Raw genomic sequence first — 25519 nt, 5'->3', positions numbered from 1 at the left:
CGCATGCCAGAAAGGATGCCTTTCTTCATTTTCTGCATATTAAGCTTCTGCTTCAAAACACATGCTATGTCTGGTTTGTCCATTCGTTGGCAGCCTTTGACTGAAGTAATTACAGAATAAAAGGCTTATTCCATTATTCAAATCATACAAATTTTAAAGCTAGTATACTTAGCAGTAGTATATTCCTTCTCTGCCAATAATCCCTCCTTAAAATGACAGTGGATCTTTCAAATATTCCCTGTCTTGCTCTTTTGACCCCTGGTCATGGGCTAAACCCATCAACCAGAACAGAAACTTGAAAGATTTGAATGAACTATTATTGCCAATTTTGCATTGAATGTTCTACAGATTGTCAATGTGTCTCTCCTCTGCAAACTACTGTCACGTGCTGCCTTTTAAAAAAGCAAAAAGCTAGACAAATTACAAACATGAACATTTGTAAGCTCATGTAAAAGCTTCTGTTTTAATTAAAAAAGCCTCTTTTCAACAGCTGATCGACTTCCTGGCACATAACAACTTTTCCCATGTCTTCCACTTAGGTTTTTGTCCACAACACTGAGTCTGCTCTTGCTAAGGTCCCTAAAGACATCCACTTAATGAATCTTAGAACAGTATTCGACATAGCCGAGCACTTTCAGACATACTGGGAAACCAAGTTGGATTTACAATATTGCTATATACAGTATATGTAGCAATATTGTGACATTTTATGATTAAGGAGTTAAAGGTGCATTATGTAATAAATCTAAAGCAACTGGCCATAAAATCCTCCTAATATGTCACAGAGACTCAGGAATAATGTTCATATAACAAACTGAACTCACCAACAACAACAGAACAGACAAAATATTTGCATAAAAAAACATATTTTGCAGACTGCAAATCGTGTTTATGTTTTGAAATCATGTTTTGGCATGTGGCGCCACCTACCGCCGTCTACCAATCATTGCAGTCAGTAGAGTCTCAGCTGCCGAGCAACCACGGGTTGCCAGTTACGTCAGAAAACGAAACCTAAAAGACCTCGGTATTTTGAATTTTGAATGTAGTAATCCTTTTTTGGCCTCATTCTTACATATGGCACCTTTAACTGGTCAGCATACAGGCCTAACATTTCAGTTGACTTTAACCCTTAGCACACAGCATTTCTGCTACACACGTGAGCAAAAAGTATTGAAAATGTTAAAAATCGTATTGAATTTGTGATATTTGGAACATCGCAAAGCCACAGTTCAAAGCTCACCTGGCTCGTTTTTATGGACAAAAACGAAATTAGATTAGGTCTATTTTGTGACTTCTACGCAATTAATGCTACACGCTAAAAAAAAAAAGTGATATATATATATTTTTTGAAGCCTGAATATGTGACCTATAAACACACAGCCCCAGGATGTCCATATAAGGAGTTGTGTATTATCCCCACAGCAATTTACAAACCCTTCAAATATGACATGGAGCTCAGCTGTAATAACTACATGCATGTGTTGAAAGATATGCAAGTTCAGGTACAAGTTATACTTTTTATATCCCCATGTTCACTGCACTGCAACTTCTAGACAATATTTTATGTAAAACACCTTGCTTCTTACAAATAAACGTATTGTATGAAAAAAAAAAAAATAGATTGAACAGTCCTGGCTCAAATAAATTTGTGACTGCGATAATTTATTTCAGGCATTTCAGGTCTTAGATTGCTGAACACCGAATGAACAAGATAGAGCAGAACACAGTCTGTGTCGCCCTCATGTGGTGAAAAACTATACAACCTGTAGCAGTCGGTTATCAGCTTGGTGTTGCAGAGACTGTACAGCACAATAAAGTGAGATTTACAACCATTACATTCTCATTTTAGTTGACCCTTTGTTCTTGGGCTCTTTTTGGTGGATTAGAAAACAACACGATAACTCAATTTGTAGAACACACTTATACACAATAATAATAACAATAGGTTTAACTCTTGAGGGCTTTCCCCTTTTATTGAATGCTTTATTTCCTTTCATGACACTGGTTCACATTGAATCACTTAACGATCATGAGAATAATCATTCATGCTGACAATGACATAAGACCTTGCTGAGCATGTTGGTTCATTTTCAGCAGCCTCATCAGTCTGTCCAGTGGGCCATTGAGGAGAAGACAGAGGATGGATAAATGATGTAGAAAAGTTTCAGAGCATCCGGTTACGTTTATGAGCAGGTGAGTCTGTGATGACATCACTACAGGGGGCAGAGCTTCGTTTACGATTGGCTGTGGAATCCAAATGGAGTGCCATTTCCTCAGCAATGAACGTGTTGAGGTCCACATCATGGAGGCCGTTCCTACGACGACTAAGAGACTGGGCAGGGTGAGTTGGGGATCCAGGAGGACCTGAGCGCACAGAAATGCTTGCCATGGCACCACTGAGGCCTTAAAAAGAGACATAAAATAAACAAATGTAAACTGTATGATCTCTGGCGATATATTTTTATAAAGAAAATGACTTCCAAATGAACCGGGCATTTTAACTAACCATGCAGAGCAATTGCCTCTCTGAAGGGCTGCAGGTCAGTCTCCACAGAACTGCCTGTCTCTGGAGGTGATGGTCGACTTGCCGACACCACGGCAACTCTAGGCGTGGCACGAGGTGTCCGCGGAGGTGGAGCTTTGCCACATAGGAAGCTGATAAGGTCCTCTCGCCTGATTGTTCTTCGACGTTTTTTCACCCAAGCAATCATCTCTTTATTTCTGCGCTGGCAGCCTAAGTGAATACCCAGGTCATAGCTCCTCTGACGGGCCTCCATACTCTCTGATGGAAACAAAGACAATTGTTTTTAGTGAATATGGATACCAAAATCATGGTTCACTCGTAAAGAAGAAATCAAGGATCAAAACATGGTTAATAGAGTTGTTACTTGCCTTTGTACAGGTTAGTAACTGCTGTGGCTGCATTCTGGAAGGGCACCCAGAGAGAGAGACCCTGCTGCTGACAAACTCTATCTGTAAATTAGATGCAAAAAAGTTGATCCAAATGCCATACATTTAAAATGTATTTTTCTGCTGCAAAAACACAAAACTCACATTACAGATATCACATTTCCTCTCTGGGGAAATTCATATTCAAGCATGAATAGTCAAAAATGTACTGATTTAATCGGACTGCTTTTGTGTATACCCTACGAGAAAACAAACTGGGAACGGGTGGTGAAAATTTTATGGGATACAATTTACATAGCTACTTAAGCACTTACAATTTGCCAAAAAGAGTTTGCATATGTGTGTGTTTAATTGCAATACACGTATGCATGAGACAATCGAGAACTAAAAGTGGCAACGTCTATGACTATTAACAAATGTAATGTGGACCCATAAAACGATCTGCTTTGTGTTGGCAGAGATCTGTTTTTGCAGCACTTTCTATTTAATTTCTGAGTTGAATGGCGACTACAATCTTTGTATGCAATATGAAGGGACTGCCTAGTGCATTTCCTCTAGAAATGACTGAATGATTAATTTTTGTTACAGTACTGACTTTAACCCTTAGCACACAGCATTTCTGCTACACACGTGAGCAAAAAGTATTGAAAATGTTAAAAATCGTATTGAATTTGTGATATTTGGAACATCGCAAAGCCACAGTTCAAAGCTCACCTGGCTCGTTTTTATGGACAAAAACGAAATTAGATTAGGTCTATTTTGTGACTTCTACGCAATTAATGCTACACGCTAAAAAAAAAAAGTGATATATATATATTTTTTGAAGCCTGAATATGTGACCTATAAACACACAGCCCCAGGATGTCCATATAAGGAGTTGTGTATTATCCCCACAGCAATTTACAAACCCTTCAAATATGACATGGAGCTCAGCTGTAATAACTACATGCATGTGTTGAAAGATATGCAAGTTCAGGTACAAGTTATACTTTTTATATCCCCATGTTCACTGCACTGCAACTTCTAGACAATATTTTATGTAAAACACCTTGCTTCTTACAAATAAACGTATTGTATGAAAAAAAAAAAAATAGATTGAACAGTCCTGGCTCAAATAAATTTGTGACTGCGATAATTTATTTCAGGCATTTCAGGTCTTAGATTGCTGAACACCGAATGAACAAGATAGAGCAGAACACAGTCTGTGTCGCCCTCATGTGGTGAAAAACTATACAACCTGTAGCAGTCGGTTATCAGCTTGGTGTTGCAGAGACTGTACAGCACAATAAAGTGAGATTTACAACCATTACATTCTCATTTTAGTTGACCCTTTGTTCTTGGGCTCTTTTTGGTGGATTAGAAAACAACACGATAACTCAATTTGTAGAACACACTTATACACAATAATAATAACAATAGGTTTAACTCTTGAGGGCTTTCCCCTTTTATTGAATGCTTTATTTCCTTTCATGACACTGGTTCACATTGAATCACTTAACGATCATGAGAATAATCATTCATGCTGACAATGACATAAGACCTTGCTGAGCATGTTGGTTCATTTTCAGCAGCCATTTCAAGATGAAATAGCAGGTAAACACAGGTGCTGCCGGTCACATTAATCAAGGCATTGTGCCCAAATTAAAACAGCCTCAGCATCAGTTTACCCACTATTTGCATCGAAATGTCTGTTGTGAAGGTCTTAAATAGGAGATTAGACTATCCAGCTAATGGGGAGTAAAAGACAGTCAAAGACAAAATAGTTAAACACATTAGTTTCTTTAATGTTAGAATTGTTATTATACATGGACATCCCAATGGCTTTGCACTTTTTTACAATATGTACCACATAAAACAGCACCTACATGTTATTTACACACATCACACAAGATTGTTTCACAAAGCAATGTGTGAAACTGGCAAACGAAAAAAAAAGTGTGTCCAAAGCCTTGTTGAACCATTGAATGCAATTGTCCATGAACTGGTTAGACCAAGTAAAATATCCCATCCACTGACCCCCACTAGTTAACAGACAATTTCTGTTGTAAAGCTGCAATCACAAGTGTTGTTTCTGAAGTCACGGAATCGAAATGACAGCAATGCACCTGTTTAAGTGGCAGTTCAATGGGAGGAATGTGGGTAATATGTAAATTGTAAAATGTCAAACACTGCTGCTCTATCAATACAGTCAAATGTATTTTAATGCTGACAAGGAAACAGCATATTTGGATTTTCTGTAAAATACAGTTAAGGACAATGGTACTTTTAAACAAAGCAAGCTTTGTTGGTACTGCATCTTGCCCCACTTCCTATCTACCCACCAATCAAAATGGCAGCTAAAATAATCACCACTCTCGGTGTAAACTGAACCTGCTTTATGATTTAAAAAAAAACCGGTTTGGGTTTCAAGTGGCAATTAAAGTAAAAAGGGTGAATTTGGTTGAAGAGGGTGCTGGTGCAGAACCCTGCACCCACAAGCAAGCAGACAAAAATTTCATTCACACACATACACACACAGCTGTACAACAACCAGAGATACTGTAACAGCTTTCTCAAAGGCAAGACAAGTACAACACAGTAAGTGGGAGTGCTGCTGTCAGAAATGCAAGCACACTGAGCAGCCGTCAAATGAGACACACCGAGAAGCGTTTTGGGTGGAGCTGCACAGCAGGGAGCCACTTCAGCCTCAAGGAACCCCAAAATTCGATCCTGTCCACAGGCGTGGACACAGAGTAGGAGGAAGTACGTCTGAGGGACGAGGGGACAGCAAACAGTGGGCAATGGCCCTGTTCATCTGGTCATTGGATGTGAAGCACAAAATAGCCTGACTAATACAAAATGTCTAAATGCAACATTCTGTAACACAAGGCTTTCAAGTGTGATGTGTGCTCGCTTCAGTATGAGGTCTGGTGAGGGCAAACAGACAGAAGAACAATTTCTAAACTCAAACATGAACAGGATGACTAAGACAAACTAGTGGCAGGGTGGGGTAAAAAAATAAGGAGAGAACTATATGGGTTCATAATAAGTATGTTTTTCTTTATTTGGAGCATTGTAACTAACATGAATAGGAGGAAGATTTCAAAGGTTGGCCATGGCATCAGTCCTCATCAGTCTGTCCAGTGGGCCATTGAGGAGAAGACAGAGGATGGATAAATGATGTAGAAAAGTTTCAGAGCATCCGGTTACGTTTATGAGCAGGTGAGTCTGTGATGACATCACTACAGGGGGCAGAGCTTCGTTTACGATTGGCTGTGGAATCCAAATGGAGTGCCATTTCCTCAGCAATGAACGTGTTGAGGTCCACATCATGGAGGCCGTTCCTACGACGACTAAGAGACTGGGCAGGGTGAGTTGGGGATCCAGGAGGACCTGAGCGCACAGAAATGCTTGCCATGGCACCACTGAGGCCTTAAAAAGAGACATAAAATAAACAAATGTAAACTGTATGATCTCTGGCGATATATTTTTATAAAGAAAATGACTTCCAAATGAACCGGGCATTTTAACTAACCATGCAGAGCAATTGCCTCTCTGAAGGGCTGCAGGTCAGTCTCCACAGAACTGCCTGTCTCTGGAGGTGATGGTCGACTTGCCGACACCACGGCAACTCTAGGCGTGGCACGAGGTGTCCGCGGAGGTGGAGCTTTGCCACATAGGAAGCTGATAAGGTCCTCTCGCCTGATTGTTCTTCGACGTTTTTTCACCCAAGCAATCATCTCTTTATTTCTGCGCTGGCAGCCTAAGTGAATACCCAGGTCATAGCTCCTCTGACGGGCCTCCATACTCTCTGATGGAAACAAAGACAATTGTTTTTAGTGAATATGGATACCAAAATCATGGTTCACTCGTAAAGAAGAAATCAAGGATCAAAACATGGTTAATAGAGTTGTTACTTGCCTTTGTACAGGTTAGTAACTGCTGTGGCTGCATTCTGGAAGGGCACCCAGAGAGAGAGACCCTGCTGCTGACAAACTCTATCTGTAAATTAGATGCAAAAAAGTTGATCCAAATGCCATACATTTAAAATGTATTTTTCTGCTGCAAAAACACAAAACTCACATTACAGATATCACATTTCCTCTCTGGGGAAATTCATATTCAAGCATGAATAGTCAAAAATGTACTGATTTAATCGGACTGCTTTTGTGTATACCCTACGAGAAAACAAACTGGGAACGGGTGGTGAAAATTTTATGGGATACAATTTACATAGCTACTTAAGCACTTACAATTTGCCAAAAAGAGTTTGCATATGTGTGTGTTTAATTGCAATACACGTATGCATGAGACAATCGAGAACTAAAAGTGGCAACGTCTATGACTATTAACAAATGTAATGTGGACCCATAAAACGATCTGCTTTGTGTTGGCAGAGATCTGTTTTTGCAGCACTTTCTATTTAATTTCTGAGTTGAATGGCGACTACAATCTTTGTATGCAATATGAAGGGACTGCCTAGTGCATTTCCTCTAGAAATGACTGAATGATTAATTTTTGTTACAGTACTGTTGTGTTACATTCTGTAGGAGGAGTTAGGACAGAGACATCTTATTAAGCAGGGTATTTTACATGTATGAGGGGGAAAAAATATGTCTATGAAACTACATTTAACTAAGTCAAGAGGCCTCTGTGTGTGTAAACGTACTTGTTGATATATTTGTAGATGAGATCATTTGATGACTGTCCAACATCAGATTCAGCACTGTTTGTTATCTGCCCCAGCTATGAAAACATTGGTGCTGAACTTTTTTAGCCTTTGGCATCTTGGAATATATGGTGCTGCTTTGTTTGTTTAATTTTCTTTACTGCACTATTAAACGTTCAAAAAGCATAGCTTCAGCCAAGGTAACGAGTGTATATGATGAGCTGTTATAAAAATTTAGCAGACGGATTACTTTTTACTATCACAGAGACCATTATTAACCACAAATGAATCGGTCTTTTGAATTAGGAGCACTTTAATGGGATTTCAAATTGAGAAACCGAAACATAAAATGAGAAACAGTTTTCCAGAACAGGGCAGGCAGGCATCGCACAACGTTTACGTTGATCATTTCGCCATTTTTGTTCTGGGTATTAATAACAACACAGCAGTGATAGAGAACAACCTTCTGGGCTTTGTACTGATATAAAATGTATGACTATCGTGTAGACTTTAGACAACCGTCTCACCACAAGACTTCTCGATGTATTTAACAGTCAACAAATTAGTTGTTTTCATTCGAAAAACTCCTCCCATATGGACTCCTCGCCATTTTGACGAGCAGGGTAACTATTAACTTGTGAACAAAACATGGATAGTGAGCGAGGACAAAATATCCACATCAGTAGACATACGTCGTCGTTTTTGTTTGAAATAACCTTGACACGGTTAAATGTTTATACATTCAGCCCTGACAGCTCGGACCACTATGAAATCAAATCCTGCCCCGACATCCACAGTCTGACATGGTCACCGGCTGCCAGTGTCGGCTACACGGCGTTAGCTTCAACAAAGTGGCGGTAGAACCGGCTCGTGAAAGCGAGTAAAACACGTTCATTAGACAATTACTTTCTAAATAAAAACTCATTCTAGTGTCCCTCAACATCGCAGTGAATAATAATAACCAGTTTCCGTAGCTAACACCACAGCTGTTAGCCTAGCCGGTGCCCTTTGTGTCTCTATACGTCCGGCGAAAACGTTAGCTAGCGGGATTAGCATGCGTTAGCATCAGTCTTGGGTACAGACCTTTGTAGAGCTGAGCCACCGCGGTTGCGGAATTTTGAAACAGGTGCCACAGCTTCTGTTGACTCTGTTCCGTCTCCTCCTCGTTTGAATCACTCCGTTCGGCCTCTGCTAAGCACTGCCTCTCCCAGTTGGAGAACCAGTGCTCGGGGCCGTGCTCCTGGATCTCCGTTTCTCCTTCCTCTTTCCTCTTTTCCTCCATAGCTAAAGTGCTAGGCGTTAGCTAGCAGCCCGTGCGCTAGCCTTTCGGTCGATTTACGAGATTGTGTAGTTTCCGGAGACTCCTTTACGTGTCGTTCTATAGTATGCTATGAAAGAATTACGTCACGCAATTCTTTTAAAGGACGTCTTTAAGAAAACAGCAGTTATTAGAGCCACATAGTGGAGATTTTCCTCTCCGCCCGTGAGCTCTCTGTGTTAAACACCCCAAACTGAAGTACGTAATGACAACATCTAAGAATTTCAGTAACTGGCCACGCCCATTTGGTCGCTGCTCTGAAAGGTGGTTGGTTGCAACGATTTATCATAGGCGGATCCCGGGACCGTTTACGAAGCCTGATTGGTCAACAGCCAGCGAGAGAAAAGGTCAGAGAAAAACAACGTTGATCCAGAGTGCGTGTGGTTGACTATACGCTTGACATGCAGCATTCTGTCCAGTAGGTGGCAGCCTGAGCATGGAAATGGAGCTCGTCACTCAACGTGGCCAAAAACACCCGTGACTCGATCAGTATTTGCACTGGTGACGTTTACACTTTGTACTTTTATAAACATAAACATAATATTCTTGCATATTTATTGCATTATTCTTGCATATTAAAACATTTTACTTAGTATCACGAGTATCATGAACATTTGGTGTACTTAATTTTATTTATTTATTTTTTATTTCTATCATTATTTTTTCAATTTTGTTCCTGCAACCAATTTGTTTTGTTTTTGTTTTTTTTGGCTGTGCAGGGTATCTTTTTACATTTAAGCATTTAGCAGACACTTTTATCCAAAGCAACGTACAAGAGAGGAATAAGCTACATAGAAGTTGTCTTGGAAAGAACTCCACTAGATAGGGACAGTGGACTGATAGAGGGTGGGTGCCGAGGTGGATCCAAGTGCAGAAGGAGATACAGGTTCTGGTAGCACCCTGGTCATTCCACCAGCATTTTTCTTTTGGGTCATGCCATATTTTGGTAACCCCCACTCAAGTAACAGTCTTGAAGACAAGTAACATCCTTCATGGATGAACTGCTGCAAAGAAGCCACCACTGAGGAAGAACAAGAAGAAGCATTCTGCAGTGGCATGCCGTCCCATCTGGTTTACACTTGGTGCAATCATCAATTGTTTTTCAACAGGATTATGACCCCAAACACAACTCCAGGCTGTGTCAGGCCTATTAGCCCAAAGAGAGTGGTGGAGTGCTGTGTCAGATCACTTGGCCTCCAAAATCATGCGACATAAACACAACTGTGATGGCTCAACATGGATGGCTTGGGATGAGTTGGACTGAAGAGTGAAGGCAAAGTAGCCAACAGGTGCTCAGAACCTCTGGGAACTCCTTTTTTGGTTGCAACATAATCCCATAATTTATGTTATTTCATAATTGCTATGTCTTTAATATTAATGCCCAATTGAGAAAATACAAATAAAGAAAAACCATTGAAGGAGAAGACGTGTCCAAACTTTTGACTGGTCTGTATATCTGTCTAATTCCTTCTTAAAAGGCAGTTGTGAATTGGGAAAGCTGTGTCAACTAGTGTTTCTGTTTTTTCATTATTATTATTATTATTATTATTATTTTCTGCCATCACAAATTGTAGAAGGACAAACCATTTCTGCTGCTTCTTAAATTACTGTAGTTCTATAAACATGTCAAGATGTCATCACTGACTCTAACTGTCCTGTATAAACGTAAAAACTTGATACAGTTGTTGTATATCTGCTCCTGGTCTCTTTCTTCTGTCTCTACCTCAACTCCCTCTTGTCCTTTCTGTCCCCTACCTCTCCTCTGTCCCCCATTGTTCCTTTCACCCCAACCGGTCGAGGCAGATGCTGCACATCTTTGAGTCTGGTTCTGTCAGAGATTTCTTCCTGTGAAAAGTGAGTTTTTTTCTCTCCACTGATGCCTCTAGTGTTTGTTCATTGTCTGAACTGTTGGGTTTCTCTGCTCTCCATGATGTTGTCTATGTACAGTGCCTTGAGATAACATATGTAATGATTTGGCGCTATACAAATAAAATAGAATTTAATTGAATTTAAGTAAGAAAAATAAAAAAAAGTTGACACTGGTTTGGTGTAAATAACTACTGTATAGTTAATACACTTTATATTGTTACATAATTAAATCAGTGGCGTATTTGCATTAGGGGCCCCGCCCCACCAGAGGGCGCTGCCGTGCAGGGCGCTCTTTGTTGTTTACGAACAGTGCGGATGCGCCCGCAGGTCGGTTGCAGACGGGCGCTAATCAGCGTTTAACGTGTCAAAAATGTGGTTGAGCATAAGTTAATAATCAATTCAACTTGGTCCCCAATGGAATGTCCGCAGTTTTTATTTGATGAACGCAATTACCTCTGTAGACACTTTATGTAGTGTGTTGCGTATGAGTAGTTCATTCTGTCGGATTCTGCGCGTCTTCTGTTTCCGCTCAGCCGAGATGGCTCTGCACCTGCAGTGTTGTGGAGAGTTCTGGACTGGTGATCTATATCTACTGAACACTTCAGCTTCCACAGTGGGGCCTGAAGCTCAGGGCCCCAAAGCGCTTCTCTATGGCTGAAGCAAGGGCGGACACTGCACAGGTCTAAGATGCTAGCTAGGCTAACGTGTACTCATCCATGGACTGTTGGCTTTTAACAGCAAGGGTCACAGAGAAGTTTACGCACATGGACCGCAGAGCGTCGTTCCTCTTCAAGAAGTGAGCGGTGAGTCTAATTTATTTTTATTCTAAGTGGAATTGATCATTTAGTTTACATTTTCTGTTTTCTGTTTTTATTGTTGTCACGTTGTTGTTTCGATTCTGAATATTTGTGTGAGATTTTGAACACTGCCATTTGGTGGTGCTATTGATATGATAATATCCTGTATGTCATCGGGTTGGCATCGTTTGTGTGATGGAATTATTCAGATGCAATTTTGTGTCAAAAATGCTGTGGTCATCTCTCTAACTTGCTACTGTGTTTTTGTTGTGAGGCTATGAGAGTAATATGTGGTATTTCTGGATTGCATTATAATATTTTCCTGCATGGTCCCACCAGAATTTCCAGAGCAAAATCGCCACTGGTATCAACAATAGTGAGGGCCATGAGGGTTATGGTAATATAATCTGACACGTATTGCAACATGTGCTTAAAATGTACGCAAAACACATAACAGCAAAATGGTGCCATGTACTATAACTGCATACATGTAAATAAACATTCACCATGAATGAATTGAACAGCAGTCACCTGTACACGGTATAAACACTGTTGTATCTCACGAACATCTACAATCACTCCATCTGCTTTATTAGTGGGATTTAAAGTTCAATGCTGCACTATCTTTCTTCACAGCAGCCATAAGTCTATGAGCCATTGAACAAGTCCAAAGGTGGGATTACCTACAAAAAAGGTATTGATTGCCTGCTCACTTTCCTGTCAGACTGCATAGGACTCTGTGGCAGAGGGAACTCTCTCCCTCCTTTTCTCAGCCTCTCTTTGTCCCATCTCACTTTCTGACCTGCCTTTTTTTTTTTATGTGGTTTCTCCCTGCTGTTTTTGAAGATGTCTAAGGGCGAGGTGAATTTTTGCAGTGATGAGGAATATTTCCAGGATTTCCAGGAACGAGGGCCAACGCTCTCATTCAGCGACTTGCACTACTGTATTCAGCAGACGAGATTGTGCTGCAAGATCGGTCCTGAAAAACATATCCTCAAAGATGTGAGGTAGGACATTAGGCTGTTAGCTGTGTTTATGTACATGTACATAAATCAAAGATCACGACTACACATGTAGCTGCAAGCAAGATAGTGCTTTCCTGTTTTTATAGAAAGACTTTATATATCATGACTGCAACTTATGATTATTACTTATTATGATTAAAATGCCAGAAAATATCAAAAAGGGTTGATTAGTTTTTACAAAATCTCAAAATGATGACGTTCTCTTGTGACTTATTAGGATTTGTTAACAGTCTCCATTCTCTGTGATCAACCAGTTTTTTGAAGGTCTTGCTCTCCTCTCAGGCATAGACTCAGGATTGGTCAAGATCACAACTGATTTATTTGTAGTAAATTCATGATCGTAATTGTTTAGATAACTTCTATCTTGAAATGCATCAAAACAAGTTTAAATGAGGTAAAGTGAATGTTTTGTAGATACAGATTGAGATGAAATCAAATGGTCTGTTTAAGTCATTGTGAGACCAAAACTGGGCTTGAGTACAATAATACTATCACTTTATTATTATCTATATCTATATATATCTATATCATTTTGTTTTATGCTTTTAATTTGACATAAAATCTTAAGAAACAACTTGAATTAAACATGCCATTGCCTGGTTTAACTTATTTTCTCTGTGAGCATGTTAAAGTGAGAGCAGATAATTTTATTATTATTATTATTATTATTATTATTTTGCAGTGGCATCATGAGACCTGGCATGAATGCTATCATGGGCGCAACAGGAAGCGGTAAAACATCGTAAGAAACGTGTTTCTTGTACATGCACGTTCCGTCTCACAAAAATAAATAACCTGCGAAAGATAAATAAGCAGTTTGTGTCTCTTGGTTTCAGACTTCTAGATGTAATTGCAGGAAGAAAAGACCCTGCCGGACTGCGGCAAGGAAAAGTCTTAGTGAATGGAAAAGCTGTCACATCTGAACTCAGGCTCAGCTCTGCTTATGTAGTTCAGGTACGCAAATATAAACATTAGAACATGTTTTTTTCTGAGCTTGATGCTGTGGATTGTTGTGACTATAGTTGTGTTTCTAGGATGATATCCTGATGGGCACCCTCAGCGTGAGAGAGAATCTGCTGTTCAGTGCCAACCTCCGCCTCAACCCAAAGCAATATTCTAACATGGATAAGCACAGCAAAGTAAATGCCATCCTACAAGACCTGGGTCTCACTGACTGTGCAAACACCAAGGTACAGATACAAGCTGATAATTCTATATTACTCATACGTTCATATCTTACATAGAACATGTCCTAAAAGGCATAAGTAACAGAACAGTGTAATGATGTGTTCAAATATCAAATAATAGAAAAATAAATACATCTTAAGTCCTACCCATGGTGGCTGACAATTATTTGTTCCGTATAATGATGTGAAGTATGTTATCTCCGTGGAACGTGACTCTAGCCACCCTCTTCTGCTTAGTAACCAAGTGTTGTGTGTGTGTGTGTGTGCGTGTGTGAGCAGATAGGCACAGAGTTTATTCGCGGTGTGTCAGGAGGCGAGAGGAAGCGGTGCAGCATCGGGATGGAGCTCATCACTTCTCCGTCTTTGCTGTTTCTGGATGAACCGACCACAGGCCTGGATTCCAACACGGCAAACTCCATCATCAGTCTGCTGCACGAGTACCACACTGTTATTGATTATTTATCACGCATATTAGACGACGCATGCTCAAAGTCACAGCTGTCGCAACTGGAATTCACATTCACTGTGGTCAGACGGGGCTTCATTGTCATCTACCATGTTTGTGTTATGATGAAATGTGAGTTGATTTGAATCGTTGTTTGTTTGTGTGTCCAGCATGTCCAGGAGAGGTAAGACTATGATCTTCTCCATCCACCAGCCACGATATTCCATCTTCAGACAGTTTGATCACCTGACCCTGATGCATAAAGGGGAGATGGTGTATGCAGGAGCAGCAGACCATGCACTGGAATACTTCTCAGACCTCGGTAAATAGTGTGTATATGTGTTATTTGTCTAGTGTGTAACAGTTTTTACATTTTTGTTCTGGTTTTTTTTTGGAACAGGCTACCAAATTGATCCCTTCAACAACCCTGCTGATTTCTTTATGGATGTCACAAATGGAGAGGCAAAATCAACAATCATTTCGATCTCTGCAGGTATGATTACACATACTACACTCACACAAGCACAGTGTTAAAACAACAGCCCCCTAAGGATGTTGCTTAGGATTAAGATTCAGAGGGGATTGTAGGTGTCTAAATAAACCCAGACTGAATTTGGTCAGAAATTCAACATCAGTAAATGTTTTTTAGGGTAATGCCACTAAACTGTCAATAGAATTTGCTGAGATAGGCACAGCACCCCCCGCGACCCTCTGGTGGAGGATAAAGCGGTAGATAATGGATGGATGTTATATAACATATTTGTGTTTATAAATATACAAAAACACCTTGACATTTCACCGACCAAAAACCTTTGTTCACCGAGAAGAGATAATGAGTGTTGTAAAAAAGACTGAGGGAGAGAGAAAACGGTCACACTGTCTACTGCCTGCTGTTATCTACCACATTGGCCTGTCTTTCCACAGATGACAGTCAAAATCCTTTGGCGTCAAGGTATCGCCAGTCCTCACTGTGCCAAAGAGTCCTCGAGGAGCTAGGCCGTTTAAACCAGAGCAGTGTTGAAAGCGGCAAAGGTCAAGATGAGCCAGTTGACTATGCGACCTCTTTTCTTTATCAGGTCGGCCTGCTTTGAATAATAAAAAATAAATAAATCGCTGCTTAAATAAGTTCATTGTAAATGTATGATTGACAGAAACGGAAATTAGTTCATATTGTGATGAGGCAGACTGTGTCAATCAGCTGTGAGGTCAGTTTGCCTGGCTGCCCGCTCAATGAACCCAGTTTATCTTTTGATTGGGGCCATAAAATAATTCCCTTTGTTTGTGTGTGTGTGTGTGTGAGACACAGATAAGTGTTGTGTGTGGCAGGACAGTGCGGAACTCTCTGAGGAACCCTCAGACCTCTTATGCCCAGCTGGCTCTCACCATCACGTTCGCTCTTCTGGTGGGGCTCATTTATTACCAGATGCCACTGAAACTGCCCGAGGCGATACAGAACAGGTACTGATGTGGCAAACCTGCTTTTATAAAAGCCAACATAGTTGTATCTGCTCTCTATTTTCACCTCTGTTCACTCCTCCTCCTCCTCCTCAGCCCATCCGAAAGACCAGATTTCAACAGAATGGTTTTATTTCTTGTTTAATCCTTAATAAGTCAGGCAGTCTCAAGAGCTCTCTTCCAAGAAAGACCCAAGAATAAAGGAGCACTTATAACACAAAGAACTCAGCATAATAGCAATTATAAGAATCATAGAGCATATGAAATACAGCTTTAACATCTCCAATAGTGATGTAGCTTTCAAATTTGAGTTCACTTCATTTATTTATTTATTGAGCTCCATTTTACTGTTCATACAGAATGCCACAAACATTGTGATACATGTAGCACAGAAATGTCAGCAGTATGGGGGAAGAAAAAAACAGGAGCCGAAGATTCAAAATAGCCAGCAAACAAAACAAAACAAAACAAAAATAGAGTTAGAGAAGAATAACATCATTACATTCAAACCAGTTCTGAGGACGGCTTCAAATAATTTTCTTTGTTGTTTTCTGTTTTCTCTTACATATGTCATATGCAGGAAAATGTGAAGAGACAACAATATTAAGAATATTTTTATTAAAGACTGATATCGGTATCAATAGATATTGGTATCAGATATAGAAAGTGTTGACCCATCTTCAGTATGTATAATTATCTGCAGTATATACATAGGGGTATATAGTATGTATATGTATGGATGTATGTAAGGTTATGAGAGATAAAACGCCTGGGAATCTGTGTAAATGTGCTGTATTTTGTGGTAAAGACTCCATTTAAAACTAGATATCCGGGTAAAATAAATGTTTATATACATGAAGGTGAAAGGTTGTGTTGGGACGTGACACCTGGTATCATGTCAAAATTAGTGAGATAAGAACCCGTGGTGTCAAGGTGAAGACAGCCAACAGATTGTCTTTTGCTGACATTTTCTGATTGATTGTCTATCAGATGACATGGTCGCTCTCTTTCTCAACCACAGGGCCGGAGCGTTCTTCTTCCTCATCATTAACATGGTGTTTGCGAATCTCTCTGCTGTGGAACTCTTCATAAACGAAAGGGTGATCTTCATGTGAGTCAAAGAAAGTATATATATATATATATCTATATATATTATATATAGATATATAGGTGTATGTACAGACAGTAAGTGTCTGTTTTATAATCTTAATTTCATTTGTTTGGAGCAGAAGGCTAAAATGAAGCTACAGTATGTTGTTACAATTTTATTTTCACAGTTTTACACATGTTGTGCATGTGATCTGGATTTAAATATATTTGCCATCAGTGTGTCTGATGTGTTTTTAAATACAATACTTGCTATAGGAAGAACTGCTGACCAATAAATAACACACAGCAGAAGTCTCAAACTTGCGGCCTGTGGGCCACATGCAGTCCTCTAAGTGATTCATGTGGCTCGCCACATAGTATTGAGTATAATGAGGTATTAATTAAAAAAGAGGTGCACCGAAAATACTTTTAACACCGAAACAAAACGACCTTAACAGGACGTTGTGATGAGACATTCACGTGCCCTTCTTTTCCCGCTTAGAGTCTGTCCAAGATCAGTTTGGAACACCAATAAAACGGTTCCAACAAGATGTGAGTAATGCTGGAAAGTCTCTTTGTGCAAAACTGAAACTTGGCTGCATGCAGGGTAGGTTATAATCTCCCCGCGACATTCACTCTGATCCCCTGCACTTCGCAACTGCACTCGATCCTCGCCATAAAGATCATTACTTGGATGTAGAGATAAAGCAGCACGTAGAGAAATTATCCAGATTGCGTTGGATAAGGACAGCCCGTTTGGAGACGGATAAGCGGTGCATAGTAAAAAAAAATAAAAAAAGGCTTGTCTGTCTGTACCAGATCAGGATCATGAACCCTCGTCTGATATGTTAGATAAGAACCTCCTAAATATTTTCATGAATTCTTAATTGATTTATTCTTTGAAGCATGAATATCTATCTATTGTATCTATACAATTGCAATGCCTTGTGAAATGATGATAATTTTGTACAAAGGGACTTTGATCTGGAGCGAATGTCTGTTGAATATCCAACCTGAAACTGATTTCACCGCAGTTGTTGTCGCATATGTATGAGGAAGCTTGTAGCTGAAACCATATGTGACGGACATCGGTTACCTAATGTTTTTCTTTTCTCTCCTTATTTGTTTGCAAGTCATGAAAACTCAAGCGGCTATTATCGCACCTCCGTCTACTTCCTGTCCAAGATCTTTGCTGACCTCATCCCCAACCGAGTGATCCCCATCATTGTGTTTTCATCCATCACCTACTTCATGATGGGTAATTATTTACCTGAGTTCGAGCACCATATTATTATTGTATACCACACAGAGCCAGGACTCATGCTGAGATCCCACCATCTGTCAAGTATCAAGTCTTGTATAAAGAACATTAAAGGGATACTTGAGTAAAAGTACATATCTTACCGGAAAATGGCTTTGGCAACTAAAAGTCTTAACGTATAGGAAATTTACTGTAAAATATCAAATTATTCACATTATCTCAAGGCACTGTACATAGACAACATCATGCAGAGCAGAGAAACCCAACAAGCCACACAATGAGCAAGCACTAGGCATCAGTGGAGAGAGAAAACTCTTTTAACAGAAGAAGAAATCTCTGACAGAACCAGACTCAAAGATGTGCAGCCAACTGCCTCGACCGGTTGAGGTGAAAGGAAAATTGGGGGACAGAAAGGGTTGAGAGAAAGGACAAGAGGGAGATGAGGTAGAGACAGAAGAAAGAGACCAGGAGCAGATATACAACTGTATCAAGTTATAAGTGTATACAGGACAGTTAGAGTCAGTGATGACATGTTTGTAGAACTGCAGTCAGTTATATAAGCAGCAGCAGAGATTGTTGATAAAAATTATACTGATATCGACTTTTAATTATAGCATAATAAAAATGATACTTTTACTTTTACTCATGTATCCCTTTTAGGTACTTTTAGGTACTATACAATACAATACTGTGTACACAATTCATACAGTGTGAACCTCTCTTCCAGGTCTGAGGTCTGGCGTTGAGCCCTTTGTGTGTTTTGTTCTGACCATGTCTCTGGTCAGTCTGGCAGGAGTGGGCTTGGCTTTCCTCGTCTCAGCAAGCGTTTCGACATTTGCCATGGCTAACGTCTTAATTGCTCTGCCCTTGGTCTTCATGATGGTGAGACAGAGAGACGCACACAGTGTCCCACATACACCAGGCTCATAAATGCAGTGTTGAGGGTTGAGCAGTGACTTGAAGGACCCACCGATGACTAAAACTTGCATTGACTGAATTGGGACTTGAAAGCCTGAGATGACATATTTGTTAAAGTTTGAGTCTGTGCAAGCTCAAAACCCACTTGGCATTCCCTGACCATGTATAACAATTGGCAATTTTTATTGACCTTGTTTCTGTGTTTTATTATTTTCCTATTCCATTTTTATTGTTTATTTTATATATTGCTTTTACATGTAAACCAACGTTTTTTTAGTCAGTGAAGTGGAGCAGTAGTGGTTAGCACTCTTGCCTTTGCAGAAAGAAGATCCGGGTTCGAACCCCGGTTGGAACAAGTGCCCTTATGCATAGAGTCTGCATGTTCTCCCTATGTGTGGGTGGGTTTTTTCCGTCTTCCTCCCACAGTACAAAAACTTAGCAATATGAGGATTAGATAAATTTGACAGTAGAAATTAACCGTACTGGAGTTGTGAGAATGAATGGTTAAATGGTTGATATATGGGGCCCTGTGATGGACTGGCGAACTATCCCGGGTGTACCCTAACACCCAATGTCAGTTGAGATTGGCACAGTACCCCCTGTGACCCTCCTGTGGAGGATAAAGTGGTAGAAAATAGATGCATGGTGTGGAGCACTGGAGTGAGTCCATCTTGGAACTGGACTGAGACTCGGACACATGTAATGGGGACTCGACACGGGCTCAGTCCCATTTCACCTTCTGCCCCACCCCTCTGTTTGGCATGTTCACATGGAGGCAAAGTGTGCCCTGGCTCTTATTAAAATAGGTGTGAGGTGAAGAGATTTTTCAGGGCTCCACTTCATAGAGAGAGGCGTAGGATATTTTTACCAGATTAACCAAATCCAAGGAGACTATAAAGGCCTGTACATACTCCACAAGAACAGTTGTGCGAGAAAAGAATGACTTCTCACAGCTTGTTTTTGGCACATAATCCGGGCAGAACTTTTTTCTCATGTGGTTTCCGACAACTATTGTGTGATTGGTCAGAAATGTCTCGTGTAGTGTAAGTATAAAATGTCCTGGCCAGAACTAACTTTGTTATTGTTCTTGCCTTGAGAAAACAAACACATTTTATGGTTCTTGAGGAGTATGTACAAAACCTGTTTACGGTCGCTTTATGGTATGTACCATAAAATTGTCCACCAGTACTCCAAGGCCCTGTGGCTTACAAGACTTTCTCTGACTTGTCTCCACTTTGTTGCAGATGAGTACATCATTTCTTGAAAATGATATAGCCATAGCTGACAACAAAGTTTTTGTTTTGAATCTCTGTCAAAAAAAGACAAAAAAGAGACATGGAATTGGGCCTTGGTCTCAGACTTGAACACTGGGGCCTTGAAAAAGGTTTTAGTTACTCGACTACAACACTGGTGATGCGAGTAATTCTTTGCCTCATTCCCTGTTTTCCCTCTGTTGCAGGTTTTCGGTGGTTATCTCGTCAGTCTCAACAGTATGCTGAGCTGGCTGTCCTGGCTGCAGTGGATCAGTATCTTCAAATACGGACTGGATGTAAGTTGTTAGGATAAGGAAAAGAGGTGGAGGAGCAGGAGCGAGGCTATGGTTACAAGCGTGCATTTAGCGGGTCTTTATCTGAAGTGTGAAGAGTTGTTTAGCCCACTCTGCTCGTCTCTCTCAGGCTGCATTCATCAACGAAATGAGAGGACAGGTGTTCTACAGCAACCGCACAATGTGAGTGTGATGGCCACTCCTTTCAACACAATAACCACATCTCATACAAACACACATACACACACTGAGCCTCTCCTATCTGTGCTGCAGCATCCCAGGCGAGGTGTTCCTGGATCTCCGGGACCTGGATTACTCTGCGTGGGGCTTCTGGCAGAACCACGTGGCTCTGCTGGGAATCACATTTGTCTGTATGGTTCTGGCCTATGTGCAGCTGCGACGAATCAACCGCTGGAAATGATGCCTCTCAATGGAGAGTTTTTATACATCCGTCAACCCTGCACTCATCTCGTTTATTTAGCAGAAGAGGAGAGGAAGGAAACTTTAAACCAGTGTTTCAGTGTTTCTGCAGCATATTGTCGATTATTTCATTTATTTAAAATCCAAATATTTGCCCAACGCTCCCTTTACAATTCCTCTCTATCTCTCTCTCAAACATAAAAAACACGTGATGTAACTTTTGACACCCTGGTGGATAAGCTGCCACTAAGCACACATGGTCTGTGCACGAGGGACTGCACAGCAACAGCCAAGCCAAAACTAAGCCCTAACAAAGCCACTTATACTGTGTGAGTTCATACAGTACAGAAAACACTCCGAAGTTCTTTATGACTGATTTATTTATTTTTTATTCTATTTTACGTTTTCAAAAACCATGTTCTCCGTGTTAAGAATAAATACGATGGTTTAATTCATGACATGAGAATTGTAATTATATCTTTTTTTCATACAAACTTCAGCTGCAAAATTATTACAGTAACAAAATAAACATAAATATTAAATAGAAGTAGAGACACACACAACAGATAATATTAACCCCCTGAATCTGAGTTTTCTCCATGACTTCCATTTGTATTGAATTGAATTGAATTGAATTGTACATTGTCTGTCATTACATATAGATCAAATCTGTATTATCGACTCTATGGCTTCACTGTACTTTTAGATGTTAATACTTCCAATATCTTGTATCATATTATACATGAATTTCAAATTGAGTAGGTTAATTTGGCTCTCAGGATTACAATGGATTAAATCAAACCATTTTATGAACATGCATGTAAATTTAACAGCAGGGCAGAAAGATTAGAAAAGAATGTTGATATATATTTTTTTTTTCTTTAAATATTATGTATATTTTCCAGAAAGAGACAAAAAACAGCAAAAAGCTGTGAGCTCGATTCTGGTGTTCTGTGTCTGAAGCTGGACCATGTAGAGTAAAACGGTCGGTTTTCTTTCCAAGTGCGTCACAGTGAGTCTCATGCCTTGGATGAACATGAAAAGAATCAATGCCATCGACAAACTGTTTAGCATGCCAGTATTTTTGAAGCACCAACGCAGTGGTGCATCATTGACCTTGTTGGAGAGCTCATGTAGATAAGTGTAGGATGGATGTTGTTTTCTCAAAATCACATTAAATACAACTTTTTCTTATTTCTGGTTACTTGAACCCGAACGGTGAATTGTTCTCATTATGACTCTTGAGGTCGAACAGCTGGAATCCAACAAATAACCCAACAACCTGCAGTGATTGAGTCCAAATCTAATTTAATAAAGATCATTATTCAGGTGATCAACTATGTCAGTAAAAAAGGGAACATTGCACACAAAATAGCCTACACATAAAAAAATACAAATTGCAGTTAATTCCCCGTGTTGGGCCTCCATACATCTCATTTTACCCTCAGAAACTTTTCACACCGTGTGCACTCTTAACCAAGCTCTTCCCCACTGTCACTGGTGTGTTCTCCAGCCCACGGAGCCACTCGGTACATTTCAAAACCACACGCTCATCCACACCACAGTCCCCTTCTTCCTCATACTCCACATCATCATATTTGTGTTGCTCGTTCAGGAGTGAGATTTTCAGAAATGAGCTTATGTCTCCCAGTTCAGCCACACTGGTGTTTCTCACAGCTGCCCTGCTGTTTGGCGTGCTGTGTTTCTGCATTGCTGTTTGATGCCTTTTACAAACGTTTTCCCTTCGGCGTCTGGAATCAGTGGCATTTCCAGGAGCAGCACTTTCAGCGCTTCTGGCTGCTGAACGCTGACGTCTCTCACTGTTCCTGCGCTGCAGCAGCAGAACAGCCTCAGGTGTGAGTGTCAGGGTGAAATGGGGCGCCGTCTCCTCATGTCTGCTCCTTCTCTTCACCTCCGATTCACTCTTCACAAAACTCTGGCTCCCTTGTTTCGACTGCTGTGTCTTGGACAGAGACTCCCCTGAGCTGGACGCAGGGAAGCTGTCAGTTTGTGATGAGGGCAACAATCTGTCCTTTCTCTTTGCATGCACCTCTGCTCCTGTTGCCAGGTGACTCCTGGCTTGGCTCTTTTTCCCCAGCTGTTTAAGGTTCAAAGTCAGTCTCTCCTTCACTGAGCTGCCTCTGTCTTCTCTTGGGTCCCTCGTCTTGTCCAAAGTAGCAGAAGATGAAGAGCTGCTGACAGCTCTCTCCTTCCCCGTCAGTCCAGACACAGAGCGTGCAATTGACACAGGTGGTATGAACGGCATTTTGGCAACACACAGTATCAGGTAGGACAGGAATTCGGTTGTGTGGCTAAAATGCTGGAAGAACAAAGAAGTGGAAACCAATTTACTGTGGAAGGTGACATACTCTGAGGCATCCTTGGCCATGCAGGGATCAGCACGTAGCTCATGTGCTGCTGCTGGGATCCAAAAGTGCTCATCTACTGCACAGCGGATCAGCCGACATCCTAACAGCATCTACTGCTGTCCAAGCAGCGGGAGGGGCGTGGCGTAGCTCACCTCAAAAGGCGTGTTTGACCTCTGGAGAGGGGAATGATGGGTTTTGCTGTGTCTCACATGCCCATTGCTCTAAGGCTCAATGATCTAAAAAAAGACTTGACTTCTAATCCTATGGCGTTATCACTGAGGGCACGTTCACTACACAAAGTATGCTGTCATGCAGGCTTAACTGACATGCTGTGTTGATGATTTAAACTGTGTAACTCAACTGTACAAGGCGCCAACATCCATCCATCATCTACCGCTTTATCTTGCACCAGGGGGTGCTGTGCCTATCTCGGCTGACATAGCAGGGGTACACCCTGGACAGTCATCAGGTCCATCACAGTGCCACATATAGAGACAAACAACCATTCACTCACATGCCTACGGTCAATTTAGATTGACCAATTTACCTAATCCTCATATTGCATGTTTTTGGACTGTGGGAGGAAGCCCGAGAACACGGAGAAAACCCACGCACACACAAACATGTAGTTATCTTTTCACCAATCTAAAAGTGGCCACGCCAGGAGATTCAAATCCTACCAGAAAACAACTTTCTTATGCAGTCTAATATAACAAATCATTATACACGGTCAAAATAAACTGTGCAGCTCTCCTTCCACTTGAGCCATATCACCTCGTCTTAAATCCTCCCGCTAAAAACAAATGTTCTATGAAAGAATCTTGTTTAATAAAATAAGTTACGCACACTGTACACACATACGTGTATATATACACACACATATATATATATATATATTTTTTTATTTTTTTTAAATAGAGCAAAATACTATTTTTTTTTACACTAGTACTATTTTTTTCCCCCACAAAATTCAGCTTCGTCCCATGTGTCTCCATAAGAGGAGACATTCACTAACTGTGTGTGCTCATTTGTATAAAACAGACAATGCAAAATGAAGATTGGCACAGAAAACATTTATTCAATACAAATGTTACAAAACACACACTAAAACCTTCATTTAAAAACAGATTATTAATACTTATTTTAACATGAATTCGTCTTTTTCTTGTAATTATCTGGATTGACTTTCATACAGGTATATGCAAGCATTTTTCTGCAGTGATCACACCCCAAACTCAGTCACAGCACGTCTTCCTGTGCACGTGGAGAACCTCTCCACAGCGAGGACAAGAGTGATGGGCGTCCTTGAAGTGGTTCACGAAAAACGGAATCAAGCAGCATCCCAACACCAACCTGTGACACAAACTGTACATCAGTCCATGTGTGCGAGTCATCAATTCTGGTTAATGACATAACTAGATTAGAAAGTGAATCTCCTCACCCGCACAACACAAACACAAGACACATGAGCCACGCGTGCGTCCCTACTTTGTAGGTGACCTGTGTGGTGACCTGAGTCTGACAGGAGGGGCAGCTGGTCAGGCCTGGAGAACGATGCAGTTCTTCCTCATAGCTCACAAACTTTTGCCTGGGGGTGGATAGAGGCGGAGCAGACACTGGAGAGTGGATAATAGGGCAAAGAAACGTATTTATGAATGCATTTTTTTTTTAAGCATAGCGTAAAGTAACTGCTATATTACATAAATCGGGATATAGCTTTAATAAAAAATATTAATAATGTATTGGGGTACCTATAAAGCTAATACAAAACAAATTTTCATTTAGCAAAAAAAAGGCTAAAAGAGCCATCACGAACCAAGTAACGCATTATTCCTGAACCTACAAGCATAACACTTTTATGTTTAAAAAATAAAAAATGATCCCCTGTACCATGTATCAACACAAATGCATCTGCATTTTTACCTGTCACCGTAAAACTGATAACTTAAGCGATAGTACAACAATTAACTGGAAATCATATTGATTAAAAAATCTACTCATAAACATGTTCTTTCCAATTCACAGTGACTTAACATATATTTGGAAACAGCAAAGTAGCAAGCGAACCATTATTTGTATTTAAATTAGAATTGACATACAGCTCTACATAAACACTTTTCTGTCAGTTATCTTCACTGAAAATCAACACTTTAGTCAGAAGGGACAGCATGTTGCTAAATGGCAAAGATAATTGGACTTTTTGGGGGTATATGTTAAAAATGGAGGCAAAGTTTAAAGTAAGCATGCACCTGGAACAGGCAA

At 40.4% G+C, this 25519-nt stretch overlaps 4 protein-coding genes across 4 annotated transcripts; 1 reads left to right on the top strand and 3 right to left on the bottom strand.

Moving 5' to 3' along the window:
• Window positions 1-2111: 2111 nt before the first annotated feature.
• LOC310943767 (HUWE1-associated protein modifying stress responses-like) lies at window positions 2112-2969 on the bottom strand. Its single transcript, XM_083909412.1, has 3 exons — window positions 2889-2969; window positions 2507-2778; window positions 2112-2403 (listed from the first exon to the last, which is right to left on the bottom strand). The coding sequence occupies exons 2-3, from the start codon at window positions 2775-2777 to the stop codon at window positions 2165-2167; spliced, it is 510 nt and encodes a 169-aa protein (XP_083765538.1). The 5' UTR covers window position 2778; window positions 2889-2969; the 3' UTR covers window positions 2112-2164.
• Window positions 2970-4704: 1735 nt separating this feature from the next.
• Window positions 4705-9050, bottom strand: hapstr1b (HUWE1 associated protein modifying stress responses b). Its single transcript, XM_083909686.1, has 4 exons — window positions 8642-9050; window positions 6807-6891; window positions 6425-6696; window positions 4705-6321 (listed from the first exon to the last, which is right to left on the bottom strand). Exons 1-4 carry the CDS (start codon window positions 8838-8840, stop codon window positions 6083-6085), a joined length of 795 nt encoding a protein of 264 aa, XP_083765812.1. The 5' UTR covers window positions 8841-9050; the 3' UTR covers window positions 4705-6082.
• Window positions 9051-12388: 3338 nt separating this feature from the next.
• Window positions 12389-20889, top strand: abcg2b (ATP-binding cassette, sub-family G (WHITE), member 2b; the record flags this gene model as incomplete). The annotated part of the gene is made up of 15 exons (XM_083909696.1): window positions 12389-12549; window positions 13250-13309; window positions 13404-13521; window positions 13602-13757; window positions 14034-14191; window positions 14370-14521; window positions 14600-14692; window positions 15124-15275; window positions 15506-15657; window positions 16676-16765; window positions 17877-18001; window positions 18732-18886; window positions 20382-20471; window positions 20599-20651; window positions 20742-20889. The coding sequence occupies 15 exons, from the start codon at window positions 12389-12391 to the stop codon at window positions 20887-20889; spliced, it is 1863 nt and encodes a 620-aa protein (XP_083765822.1).
• A 1443-nt stretch (window positions 20890-22332) lies between these two features.
• Window positions 22333-23277, bottom strand: LOC310943819 (uncharacterized protein; the record flags this gene model as incomplete). The annotated part of the gene is made up of 1 exon (XM_083909486.1): window positions 22333-23277. One exon carries the CDS (start codon window positions 23275-23277, stop codon window positions 22333-22335), a length of 945 nt encoding a protein of 314 aa, XP_083765612.1.
• Window positions 23278-25519: the final 2242 nt, after the last annotated feature.

Source organism: Microchirus variegatus, assembly GCF_963457635.1.
Source record: "Microchirus variegatus genome assembly, chromosome: 23".
NCBI classification, from domain to species: domain Eukaryota; kingdom Metazoa; phylum Chordata; class Actinopteri; order Pleuronectiformes; family Soleidae; genus Microchirus; species Microchirus variegatus.
Note: the sequence above shows the minus strand (reverse complement) of the source record. Positions and strands in the feature narration are given on the sequence as shown.